Here is a 14568-nt window from a genome sequence, read left to right on the forward strand (position 1 = left end):
TTATCCCCTTTTAAATGAGTGTTTTGGAAATCATTTAGTTTATGGTCACAGCTTCAATTGACAAAGGTCGAAGTGACAATTGGAATTTTCAAAGCCTGTTCCCTGTTCGTGTTTTGCATCTTAGTTCACATTGTTTTCTTAATTTCAACAGCTGATGGCATTCAACACAGAATTGTACCTAAACAAATTATGTGTAGAAATTTTCTTTCTTTCTGTACTGAGCGGTGCTCACCAAACACATGATTTTTGAAGCAGCTGGTTGATAACGAATGAATGACAGGTAGGATCTGTAGGATTTAGTGTGAAAACTTATATTTTCTTTTCCTTTGTGCTTTTCCCTTCATGGCTCGCCATTGCGAATCAACGTTCTCCGTCTAACCCTATTCTCTGCATCCTCCTCTCTCATTACATCCATAAATCTTCCCCTCAGTCTTCCTCTAGACCTCCTGCCTGGCAGCTCAAATTCCAGCATCTATACATTTATCAATATATACACTATCCCTCCTCTGTACATGGCTGAACCATCTCAGTCTGGCTTCTCTGACCTTCTTTCCAAAACATCTAACATCCAACATGTGTTGTCCCTCTGATAGACTCATTCCTGATCCTATCCATCCTCGTCACTCCCAAAGAGAACCTCAACATCTTCATCTTTGCGACCTCCAGTTCTGCTTCCTAGTCCATACAGCATCGCTGGTCTCACCAGTGTCGTGTACACCTTTCCTTTCATTCTGGCTGATGGTCTTCTATCGAATAGTACCCCTGACACTTTTCTTCACCCATCCCGACCTGCTTTAACCTGTTTCTTTACCTCTTTTCCACACTCTCCGTTGCTCTGGACTGTTGACCCTAAGTGCTTGAAATCGTCCGCCTTCTTGATCTCCACTCCCTGTAGCCTCACGGTTCCACTGGGGTTCCTCTCATTCACACATATATATTCTGTCTTGCTGCGACTAACCTTCATTCCTCTCCTTTCCAGAGCATTTTCCTCAACCTGTTCCTTGCTCTTACTACAGATCATAATGTCATCTGCAAACATTCATTCATTCACTTACAGTAAGACACTCAAACACACAATTCTGAGCAGAAAGATAATGTGATGATACAATTACCATTGTGAAAGTTTCCATTTGATCGACCATACAATAGTGTATTTCCTCTCACCAAATCATTTTGCTCATTAACACAGACACTATGCTGTATATGAATTTAAAAAGACATGCCAAAAATGCAGGTAAAGTGTGGTGGAGGACCCTCTATCTGGTCAAATTAGAGCCTGATGATTCCTTGTCATTTCTTTAAACACTGTCCAAAGGACAGATAAGATCTCTGACAAGACAGTGTAGAGCATTACTCATTCACTGAAGAGAATATGGTTCCCCTTTTTCTGCAATAGCAGAACCTTATTTATTTTGTAATCTTTCTATGAATTTTCGGACATTTTATGTTCCCAAGACCTCAGGTGGTTCTGAGAAATGACAGCATCCTTAGTAAAATTACAATCAGTCAATCTCCTTCTGTTTTTTGATGCAATTTACAATCTTTCCCAGCAAACGTCATTAATGTCTCTTGCTCAGATTCATTTCTGCTTTTTCATCACAGTAACTGTATGAATGGGAAAAGTCACCAGGGTGAATAGAATAGTCAAAATTTGAGTGAGAGGTGACAGTGTTTGAGACCTCAACAGTCAGCCTTGCAACAAGAGATTCAAGTCAAGACCGATGCAATGGCTATTGTTAATTATGACAGAGTATAATGAAAAACAGGTCACTCCCTTCCTGAGATTCAAAGTTGCACTTTGAAAAAGAGATAAGAGAAACATTTCACATAAATTATTAAATTCCTAAGCTTCAGCAGTGTCTTGCTGAAGGTTACTCCAATGACTGACACTTCCATCACTGTGTGACGCCTCAGGCAGTTTGCATAGCAAAATTAAAAACCCTCTTCTTCCTCTATTAAATAAATAGATTGTTTCATTAATAAAAATTGCCAGAACAAGCCCCTCAACCAATTAAACAGTTCTGAGAGTAAACACCAGGCTATAGGATGTCTAATCATACATTTAAACTCACTATAGGGGTCCCAGTTACAAAAACAAAACAAAATAAAACAAAACAAAAACACAAGCAGTTATACAATAGCAAACAAGTGTGGAAAATAAATCATTAATGAATCAGAAATCCTTCGAGGTAGCAATTCATTATTTATCTCAGAGAATGAATACATTGTCGCTACTAGCCTGTGATTGAACTTGAGTTGGTGAAAAATTCACTGATGCTCTCTAGTGAGACACTGTCTAATGGAAACAACAGACCGAGAAAGTAGGCGCAGACTCTAATGATTGCATTTGGGTTAGGAGAGGGAACAAGGAACTAATGAGGGCGAAGGACAGACAGCACTATGGGAAATATGGGAGTTAAAACTCTGAAAAAATTAAATAAACAAATGCAATTAAAAACACTATATCATTGCAAAATAAAACTTAATATATAATGGAGAAGTAAATAAGGAGAATTTATAGAAAGATAAAAAAATACAGGGACAAAAAATAAATGAAAATACCAATTTATGTTTATTATTTTTCATATCATAAATACCTGTTTATAATTCAATGGCATATTTTTATTGCAATTTTAAGTGGAATATTAATGGATTTAAGTCATTTTGATATCCAGCAGATTTTTGTCTCTTATGACATGAAGAAAGGAAATGGAGTCTTTGAAATTACATTTTTTTTTATCAGTTATTTACTTTTTTCTACTCATTTTTTTCTAAACCTCTGGGTTTGTGTCTGTATGTTTGCATGTGTCTACTTGTGTTATGGGTGTGTCAGTGCGTGCGTGTATGTGCAGTGGTTACAATGATTTTGGAGTGCTCTCTCTCCGCCTCCTGGAGAGAGGGCGAAAGAGACGGAGAGAGAGTGAGAAAGAGAGAGAGGGAAAGAGGGAGAGGGAGAGAGAGCGCAGTCACATGCAGACAGGAGCCAGGAGGAGAGTCAGAGCAGAAGAGAGCTGTCAAGCTGTGAGGAGGCAGCAGAGAGACGACTTAGTTTCATTTTTGGAATACGTTTCCCCCACACATATATACAAACACCTTTACACAATATGAACGCACAACCACAGGTAGTAAAGAGTATATGATTCTGTAAGAGCCAGTGAATTATTTTCAGGATTTGGACTGACTGAAGCCCTAAAACACTTGGACTGTGAGAGTGTTTGGATTCGGCACCTCTTTGTCTTGGACTTCCATTCTAATTGGATTCACACTTTTTTCACTCTGAACTACCTTGGACTGCATGTGCATATCTGTGTGTGTGCGGCACCACACCTCAATTGCACATCTGTAACTCGGACGCTTATTAGGTACCTGAGTAGGACTCGAACTCCATCTCAGTGCACACTTGTGTGTCTTGAGAGGAGGATGTCACAGCCAGTGATGGCGATCCTGCTTGCCCACCTCGGGGCCGTTTTAACGGGGGCTTGGAGAGCATCTCAACCCAGACTGCAGTTCACACACTCTGGTAAGATGCAACATTTCCTTTCCTCCATCGAATCATTTTAAGTTTCTGAAGAGTTCTGCCTCTTTCTCACTCACCCAAACACACACACACACACACACACACACACACACACACACAAATACAACAGTTAACCTGTTTCCCTCATTTTATCCTTCTTTGCCCTTCCTCTCTCTCATTTTCTCTGCATCTGCAGCTACTGGGAACCATCTCAGTCCAGCTGTCTCATTCGTGTATGTAAACTTTGTATAAACTCACAACACATTCTTCTCTTCTTTCTCGGTTCTGATATGGTATTTGAGTCAAGAAGAGCGTAGAGCAAGTGAATGACTCATTATATTTTTGAATTATTAATTCAGCATAGACAATACTAAATTTGAGAGATTTAGTCAAATCAAAACCCTAAAAGAGTCGTGACAGCACCTGTCCAGTCCAGACATTTTAACCCCTTTAATTTTACCTGGAAATATTTCTATATAACAATCCAGTCTCACATCCAAAGGCATTCTTCCTGTTATTGAGTGATTTCTTGACTGTCCAAACACAGTAATATCCTTAACTTTTAAGTTTCAGCTCAGTGGACAAAGTGATAATTATCTGATAGGAAAAAAAAATCCAGATCGGTATCACAAGAAGATAAATTATTTTCTTGCCGCAAGCTGTATAGCTAGCCACTATGAAATCCCTCTCATGGTCTCCGGAGAAACCTACAGATGGACACGATAGAATAGGAGGGAGAATTAAAGGTGTAACTTGCAAACTACAGTTGGAGAGCCTCACCTTTCATCAGATGTGCTGATGTGGAAAACTGAATGGATCATTGGCTAATTGTGTCTTTTTGCTGATATGATCCATTGAAACATTTGCCATTGGATCACCAAACCAACAACACCCTCTGTACTCACAGGATGTTGACTCACAAGATTATAGTTGATTTTAAAGGATGTCACATTATTGCTCAAGCTCCATTGCTGATGTGTATTTCGCGGTAGAGACAAGATTGTGGAGAAAAGAAGGTGGATTCAAGTGTGACATAAGTTATCGATGAAAAAGCATTAATAATTTTCCTGAAGTGCAAATACCCACCCGTCTGCTCTTAATCACACAGCACAGGCTAAGATTTAACAGCGACCTGTGTTTTCTGTTGAGTTGTTGAGGGATAACAAGTGTGACAGTCAAACTGAATGAGAGACTGAAGATAAGCATTTTTTAATTAAAACTGGGGCTTAGAACTGAATTCATTGGCTCCATGAGTAAACCAACTTCAAATGGAAAGCTTCCGTTGAGAATCTGGGCAAGGGGAACATGTCACCCCTTTATCACTAAACAGTGATGCCACAAAGTAAGAAACCAAACTGATTTCCCTGCCTTACATAAGCCAAAAACACAAAGGGACCGTGAAGTGGATGTGTTAAGGCTGGAGTCAGCCAATCATGACCTAGAAAGTACAGAGAGAAGGAAATGTTGGATTCTCCCAGGTGGGATTTTAGCACTAATGAAATCTGATTGCAGAAACGTGAGGGTTACTGAATTGTGCGCTTGTGTTTGTGTGAATATGCATACGTTTGTGTTGAAACAGCTGATTCAGATCCAAGATCTCCGCTCACCTCACTCTTTGTTGTGTTTTCTGTAGATGCAAAGCCCTCTGCTTTTGAACATCAGGTTTGTGTGTAACAGCGAATGTTTTAATGTTTTATATCCCCAGAGGCCAGAAAGCTTTTTTTTTTGAACGATAACAAGAAAAAAAGATGCAGTCTGTGTACAAATAATAATGTGCTTCATTTCCATAATGCCTGCTCATTTGTGTGTGTGTGTGTCTGTGTGTGTGTGTGTGTCTGTGTGTGTGTGTGTGTGTGTGTGTGTGTGTGTGTGAGAGAGAGAGAACTGGCTGTTGTGGTCATTTCCCTTCCAATCACCTTTGAGATATTTCTCAGACAGACAAAATTGCTGCAATTAGAAAAAGCATATTTGAAACACTTATACATTTTCAATCCAAGGTCATTTGTCTGGTCAGGTCCGAAACGTTTACATTCCGATATACCTTTGTCTGTTTAATCTATATGCCTGATGTTAAATCAAGCATTTCCCATTGCGAAGCAAACATTCAATATATCCATGCAGTCAAACTGTATGGAAAAAATAGTGTTTATTGAGAGCATTAAGAAAATGAGTGAAACTGTTATATTATCATTAAAGAAAGGGCCTGCTTTAAGTATTTTATAAACATATTAATTAAGCAAGACAGCCTAATTACTGTTTCACTCTCACTCTGGGCAAGAATCCTGTAAGTATATGATCATTTGTTTTAAAACACCGTATTTGAGGAGTAAACCACTGAGAACACCTGTGCTGCCAGAGAAACAAATCATTCGACTGATTTTCTCAATTTAATTTCCTGGCTGTAAAAGGACTTTGATCACTTTTCCTATGAAGCTTGTTCAAAACCACACTGCAAAGGTCTGAAAGCGTGCCTGTTTTGCCCTTGTAAGATTTCCCCTGCCAGTTGAAGTTGGCAGGTCTTGGAAAAATGAAGCTGAATCAAGATTCTGAGCAAATTAAGCTATGAATTTGTTGTGGTTTTATCACAAAATGGCAATTAAACTCACGCTGTATCTCATGTATCCCTGTGTTATGCCCTTTAAAACAGACATCCACTACCACCAGGTCGTGGACCATTTGTTATTGGGCCGCAAGGAAAGCCTAAATTAAATTTGATTTAATTTATGTGTATTTTATTTTCATTAGGCATTTGGGTATTTTATTTTGAAAAAATTGCCGCTTCCACTTGCGGCTCACTCCTGTACTTGTAGGATTTGGCCATGCATCAGTGAGTCACTAAGGCCTGCAAAAAAATGTCACAGATAGAGCCTATTTGAAACGGCAAAAAGTCAGCAATGAGACGTCAGATGGGTCTCAGAGTACCACTAAAAGGAAGCTGCAGAGACCAAACAGAGACCAATCAATCAGCATTTAAAGATAAGCATTGGAATTTTTTGAGAGGAAAAAAAATGTGAACATGAAGGACAAAAGCGATTATTGAGGGCCAAAACAAGGTTCCTGAGTAGACTTGATATAAGGAATACACTTCGAGAGTCACTGTCTACTATTTCCCCCAGATGGGACCGCGAAAAAGTTGTCCAGCATGAAAGTGATCCATAGCACAAAAAAGATTGAGGACTGCTGCTCCAGGCCTCCTGTCTGACAGTTCCAAACTAAGCATCCCTCTACTTAAATATTCACAATCCTTTTTCTGTACATGTCTGAACAATCTCAGTCTGGCCTCTTTGACTTTATCTCCAAAATGTTATACAGTACCATGTGCTGTGCCTCTGATGGACTCTTTCCTGATCTAATCCATTCCCATCCCACCCGAAGAGAACCTCCACGTCTTTATCCCTGCTGCCCCCCACTTCTGGTTCCTATCTTTTCCACAATCCCACTGTCTCTAAAACATACAACATTCCTGGTCCCATTACTGTCTTGTGGCTGACACTCTTGTGTCACACATCCCACCTGACATTTTTTCCCCCTATTCCATCCAGCTTTTATGCATTTATTTTCCTCTTTTCCACAATCTCCATTGTTCTTGACTGTTAAATCCTCTATCTCCTTTGTCTTTACTCCCTGCAACCTCAGTGTTTCAACTTTCACCCCTTCCCACTCACACATGTTCTTTCTTGTTGCGGGCTAACATTCGTTCCCCTCCTCTCCAGGACATTCCCCCACCCCTCTAGGTTTTCATCCACCTGCTCCCTGCACATATAACACACTATAATGTTAACTGCAGACATCATAGTAAATGGGGATTTCTGTCTAATTTATCCTTCTGTATCAACCAACAATATAGCTGCCTGGCCATTTTCTTTCACTTGTTTTTCCTCATAAGTCATGACTGTAATATCTATATTGCTGCCGTGGTATTTATAGAAGCACAGGATATATCTGTCTGTCTGGCTCATGACCTGAAGGTATACACTGCACACAGACTTTTCTCCAGGAAAGCTCGTTGGATAAATGTTTTATTACTTATTATGATAAAAGCATGCAAGTGCAAAGGACCACCAAGAGACACTATTTTAAAATAAGATAACATTTCAGAACTTCAGTACTTACTGGCATTCATGATAATTTATTCTGATTCTCTTTGGATATAGACACAACGTAATTGTAGAATTGAAGAGTAACTCAAACCTCAAAATTATATATGAAAGGAATTATTCTTTGTATGTGGAATTTTTGGACAAGATCATCCGGAAAAGTGAAGACCTTAAAGAAAACACCCTCACGACATAGGTGTTGTCTAATTCAATTATAGCAGATTTATTTTTCCATATTGGGTGATCAGTTCACTTAATTGAGTTTAACTTATTGAAAATCTTGAGCTTTCCTAAAAGGCATACATCTTGAGCGCTGGACAGAATTATCCTGATTGGTTTAGTGTAATCAGACTGACTGACCAGACAGCTTTGTGTGTTGGCAAGAAACAGCTTTAAATACTTAAATGTATGCCTGATTACCTCTTCAACCTAATCTGTCTCTTAATAGCCAAATTATCCAAGTTATTCACTCAAACCTAACTTTGCAAATGCACATACCACCCAGCACCCACTCACCCACCCACACACACCCACACACATCCACATCCACACACACACACACACACACACACACACACACACACACACACAGCGTAATGAGTCGATTATACCAGCTATTGAGTGAACACTTGGGTGATTTTCTGTAAGATAGATGCCAGTAAGATATACTAACCACCTGTACACACAAACACACACACAAAATGTGTCTGCGCAATATGGCCAGTTAACACACAAAATCTCAGTCACAAGGTAACAACACACATATGTACTGTACATGCATGCTGATTTCACGCATACTTCACTGACACAAAAGCACACAGCCATTAAAATTGCTAACACTTTCCCATCTCATAAAGTTTGAGAATGCAATCAACTGGATGGAATCATTCTTGGTTTGTTTTTTACGCTAATTGAATTATTGCTTGTCATTTTTCTGGTGTATGGATTCTGAATCAACTTTAATTTGCACTCTACTCGTGTTCAGGTGCCCACATACAAAGTTAATCAATCACTACAGAATGTGTGAATTAAACACAGGTTTCTTTAAGATAAGACATTGCATATGACCTCTGACCGCTGACTTCTTCCATGATGTGCCCTGACAGTTGTAATCCAGGGATTCAAACTAGTCTTGCTCTTTATTTCCAGACAAATGACCAGATAATATAAATGGAAAATCATCTTGCATCAGCATTCAGACTTTTATTAAGTTTTATAGTAAATTAATCAATCAGATGCATCTTCTTTCATGACCATGCTTGGGTTTAGGTCTCTGGAGAATGCAGTTCGCAATCTTGAACATATTCATTTTTTTTTATTTTAATGAGTAATAAAGTTGCAATTACGAAGTTGTCTTATACTTCCAAGAAACAAAGATGCTGAAAATATTTAAATAAAATCTGCTGCTTTCATACGAGACCCAGACAAGCTGTCTGTTTTTAATTAGGAAGGACATTACGAGGCAGGCCGTCCCTGAAAGTTAGAAGCTGACAGACATACAAAGTTGCAGCTGTCCAATTATTTCACCACCATGGAAGTTAATCAAGACAGAATGCAATGCATTTAATATTTTCACACAAATTCACAATAACTGTTGTTCATTAAAAAAAAAAAAAAAAATTATGCTGTATCAGTCCTCCAATTGTCGAGAGATTATATCACCACAATTACCACAAAAATCTCCAGTTCTGTAAAATAAATTGCATTGAAATGTATGGTCTTTGAGATTTTATGTAAGTGTGTGATACATCTCCATATTTTTCCACCCTCACCTCCCTTCAAGATATGTACTAATAAAGCACAAAAGCCTTTAGAACCATATTAAGAATCAAGAGTTGTTTCATTATTCATTTATTCTTTCAGATCTGTTTCTATCTAGGCCAGTGCTTTCCAGGCTCTTCACTTGTATCTGCTGTTGCTGAAATGTAGATTTCACTGGAACGGTTATTCGGTACAGAATAAAACTATTCTTTATTATTCATTTTAATGGAAGCTGTCCCCCTAAGTGAGGCAGCCATCACTTGTCACTGCTTCATTAAAAAGCAGCTGTTTATTCATTCCACACAGACAATTCTTATATAAGGCAGCCATATTTTGTGGGTGCACTCTTTATGAGTTAGACCTTATTTGAGGGTTGTTACAGACTTAGTTTGCAAACTAAAAAGGAACCCAAGTAATTGAAACAAACTCTATCCCTCTGCCTTAAAAATGAACTTTCCTGAACATTTGGATAACCTGATAACATTTCTTGCAATTTTCTTCTATCTTTGGACAGTGAAAGTAAAGGGAATCTAATTACACCCTTGTTTTGGCAACAGCTGACCCAGACAACAGTAGTCATGTTGTAAATTTACCATTGAGGGCTTCTGGTGTTAATATCACAGACTATCTTTAGCACGAAGCCTGTTATTACCAAAATATACCTCCACTATTTCCCTAAAGTATAAATTTCCTTCAATACAAACCCCCCTCAGGAATTACAATTTTACTGCCCTGGCAAGCTTCTCTTTTGTACATGTCATTCTAGACAGCTTTAAGTCCTGTAGGTCAGGAGCATACTTCCAGCACACGTCATGAACATTAATATGCTAGAGGTTTATTTATCTCATTACTTTAACAGTAACATAACATTCCAGTGGACCAGTGGGATCTCTTAGTTGCAAAAGATTCCCATGTGGGAGCTGCAGTTCTTATGTTACTATTTTGCAGGTGTATAGCTCCGCAGGCCCCTCAGCTTCTCGTCCTGCATAGGCACTCCTTTTACTTTTTATTCTTGTGAAGCTGGTGCAGTTCTTTGAAGCCCCGCAGACCTCCCTGGATTTCAAGCCCCCAGGTGTCTGTCTTTTGTTGAGGTGTATTTGTGCGGACGTTGGTTGATTTGAGGTCACATTTGCATTTGTCTTTGTGGGATTGTTTCGACCGCCCCTGTGCCCTTTCTCTTGAAGAGGGCCCTTCAATAGGGAAAACGTTGGGAATTCAACCGTCCTACATAATGTACACACGACTAAACCAGAGAAGTCTCTGCTTGAGAGGTGTGGACATGGACAGAGTTTTATTTAGAGAACAGGAACCTCGACCGGGCATTTTCTCTTTTCAAGAGGCATTGAATGCAATCAACAAGTTGTTGTGACATTCTGTTTATTGCCTAAACCCACAAGCGTCCCTGTATTACCACCCCGGACTGTACATTTTTACAAGGTCAACACAACAGTGCTTGTCTTTTGGAAGGGTTGCCGTGCCATTCGAACAATTTTTTTACACATTTGTTGACTGGTGCCGGGACCAGGGTGAAAATATCTGCCTCCATAACCTTTTATGCAAATGATGAGGTGTAACAGCAGAAAATGCCATGTAAAAGAGTCCTTGATTTGTCATTCCTTTTGGGAAACTTCCAGTGGAAGCTTTTCCTTTGGGACAGAGTGTTCGATGAAAAATGGGGGTATGTGACTTCATGGACATTCTCAAGTCAATGGCATTCTAAGCTGATTTGAAGGAAACTGTCAACAGGTCAGGCCAAAATATTTGTCTTACTCAAGAAAAACTGAAAACCGAGAGTTCCCACCATCCTTCCCGTTAGAGATGACAAGATGTCAGGATCACTTCTCAGTGCAACCCAACCCAGGTGAAAGGCACAAGTCACAATATCCAAAGTTTTTCACAAACAGATAAAATTAATAAATTTAATCGTCATCTTTGTAGAATTTATTAAATGACTGCATTCAACAGTAATTGTTTTTATCCAAGTTTACCTAATGTATTGGCAAGTATAAATTCACAATTAAAACCCACAATTTTTGGAAAGGATCACAAGTAAAAAATTCATCACTGTTGTCATATTGGCTAGGAATAGTTTGCGTCATCCTTTTGGAGGTCTGGCCTTTTCTCTTTTTTCAGCTTTATGCGGACATGTGTGTCTCTGCATTTCAGTTGCCATAGCTGCAGGAGGGAATTTAATCCACTGGACTTGACAGGTGGAAGACACATTGGTTATAGAAGCTTTAAGTTCTCATCATTAGTTGTAGATTAGGGGAAGCTGGAGAGGCAGGATATCCAGAGTTTCAAACCCAGACTAAATACTGAGCTATCATCCTCTACAATGATGAGGAAAATAAACATTTGTAACAGCTATTGACATATTTTTCTCATTTACAGGCAAAACTGATTTTTTTTTTTTTTTCTCCTGAGGGTACTTTCATTTTGAGGCTTTTACAGTTTCTGGGACCAGTTTCAAGGTGAAGGTATAGAGATTCTAAAGCCAAAGGAAAACCTACAAGTGGGTGCCAAAAGAGGGAGGCGGCGTCTTGGTTCAAAGAACAAGCATATTCACTAATTATTTTCATGTGGACATACAACACACAAAGAGGGAACGATAAAGGCTATTATGATTGCAGTTTGCCCATCAGGCAATCCTTTTCCATGTGCGAGGGAATCTTGCAAATATTTTTTTTTATTTTTTAATTCTTATGATTGTTCACCTGTTAATCTTGGACATAGTATAGATTAGGATAAGTTAAAAAAAGAACCAGCTTATAAATACACACTTACGAAAACTCAAAATGTTGAACCTTTAACCCTTTTGTGTGACCAATCTGACATTCCCATGGCTATGTAAACAACAAGCAACCACAAAAATTTGATGCTGTCGTGTTTCTCGGTGATGGGAAGATCAGACAAGTGTCACAAAAGGTTGGAAGTCGGACTTCCTTTTCCTGTTTAAAGAACCAGGGCTAATCAGAAAATAGAGAGGATGTTCATTGACAGATAGTGTGTTTTTTTTTTTTCAACATCGTCTGGCTTGGCTTGAAAGCAGAGATTAGTTACAAATTTCAGCCTCAACGCTGATGGTAGATTTCTAGCTGACGTCATTGTAGGCAACCCCTCTGCCCATAACTTTTCCAGACAGCTACCTTTTTATGGTCACCCATTTCTAAGATGGAGAGATATAGCCTATTTAAGGAAAGCAAATATCCAGAAAGCATACTGTCTGTCTGCTGGGCTTTGAGGCTGAGCCAAGATGTAGAAGCCAAAGACTATTTCACGTCAGCAATGATATTTCACCCTGATGGATGTGGTCATACAGATTTTTACTCTTAATATAATGTATGTCTATTTGGGGGTTGAATGCCATGTCCCTTAGATAATCTTAAAGTGATAAAAAAAACAAAAAAAAAACGATGACTGGTAGGAGACATGATTCTAAATGTGATGAGCTGCAATCTGCTTTGATTGTCAATACAAACTGTATATTCAAAATACATTTGGTGGATAGAGATCGGGAAGAGTGACTCATTCTCTCTTGTGGTCTTTGTCATGTGGCTGTGTAGCTTTTGACAAAGCTCGTGCAAGAGATGAGTGTTCACGCTGAGCCATCCTCTAATCAAACAAAGATGTAGGAAATAAGGTGAAAAAGTAAACGGTGTTAAATCGTATAAAAGCAGTAAAGCAAACCAGGCAGAATGGTCTGATGATGATGAATAATTATATGTTCTGAGGTCAAAGTTTAAGCTGTACACGTGGGTCTGGTCTGTCTGTGACATAGTCCAGACGAAACATGTCTCAGTGTTTGGCAATAATTTAGCCGTGGTATGTGCATATGTGTATGTGTCAGCACATGTGTTTGAATGGGCCATGTGGAGTGGCAAAGAGCAACAACAAAATTTGAGTTTTAAATTGTGTTTCAACAAATTTATCAAGTAACAAGGAGTGAGACAACACAAAATTATCTTCAAGACCGAGCTGTGAATTTAGCTGTTTACCCGGATATCCACAAGATGAGGAGATAAATTACCTCTTTTTTTGTCCATATACATGGAGCTGTAGACAACATCCCACCATTTGACAAACTACAGTAATGGTGCTCTATGGAATTCAAAAATCTACCTCAGTCAACACCAAGTAGTCATAAGTTCCATAAAAATCCATCATAATTTTGGAGAGTTTATTGCAATCAGGCAAGTGGTCAGCTTCCTACCAGAGCACGTAGGCTAGAAGGGCATGCATCCTCTTACGGTTGGGATTTTAAGAAATAGGAGAATTTCCCCCCCAAATGGTTTCTGTGAACTCGGGTAAAATGGTAAATATGAGGTCGAGTGACAATGTACGTTAGTGCTCTGTTTTCTGTCTTTTGGCTGTATGTGTGCAACAATCATTTGTATCAGTTTTCCTACAGTAAAAACTTGAGTGACCTACATTTGCATCACTACCCATTATACATAATTGCATGAAATATAACAAATCTTACTTGAGAAATTGCTGTTTAATAAGTGACTGTGAGGCAAAGAAAATAAACCATGGTTCTTACATTATTTTGTGTTTCAAAACAAATGTTACCATTATGTATTTTAATGAGTAATTTCAATTTTTGTTTTTCAACTTTTCATCAATTTAAATCTGCATACTAGCTTTTACATGTTGCATTACTTACTATAAAAGTAAATCCTTAAGAAATAGATGTGTCAGGCCTCCACAGAATTTCAGTTTTCTGTGATACTCTCCCGCGCCTATAAATATTTTACCAAAGTCTAAAACAATTGACAAGAAACTGTGAGAATGTATATGGCGGTATCAAAATAGTAACACTCTGTTTGTTGATGGACGTGTGAGAACTACTGTTATATGAGTGATAGTATCTGCTCATGTGAAATAATTAAATTTGCTTGTAAACACATTTTAATGCATTCAGAAATCATGATAGAATAACACCATAGTGGTCAAACTATTCAAACTACTGAGTTACTGGAAAGTAGCCACAAACTCAATAAAATAGACAGGAACAACAAAATCAACCTTTATTGTGAACTTAGTAATTTGTCTTGTTTCTGAAACTGGTCTGTACTTGGTAGCTGAGCAAAGAAGATGTTTTTAAAGTTGTAACAGGAACAAGTAGTAGAAGTTCAGCATTTAACAACACCTGTATTAAAAACCTTGAGAAGAAATAACTGAAACTATGAAACT

General features: G+C 38.5%; 1 protein-coding gene across 2 annotated transcripts in view; it reads left to right on the forward strand.

The window, feature by feature from the left end:
- The first annotated feature begins 3133 nt into the window (after positions 1–3133).
- Positions 3134–14568, forward strand: part of sema3h (sema domain, immunoglobulin domain (Ig), short basic domain, secreted, (semaphorin) 3H) — a 64168-nt gene continuing 52733 nt past the window's right edge. The window contains exon 1 of one of the 2 annotated variants that reach the window (XM_086159287.1): positions 3134–3520. In XM_086159287.1, the coding sequence (XP_086015413.1) occupies positions 3421–3520 (100 nt within the window). In that variant the 5' untranslated portion in view covers positions 3134–3420. The remainder of the gene's footprint in view (positions 3521–14568) is intronic. The other variant, XM_086159286.1, reaches the window with a different exon arrangement.

Source organism: Fistularia commersonii, chromosome 14 (assembly GCF_037954325.1).
Source record: "Fistularia commersonii isolate RoL2024-O1a breed Wild chromosome 14, RoL_Fcom_v1.0, whole genome shotgun sequence".
NCBI lineage: Eukaryota > Metazoa > Chordata > Actinopteri > Syngnathiformes > Fistulariidae > Fistularia > Fistularia commersonii.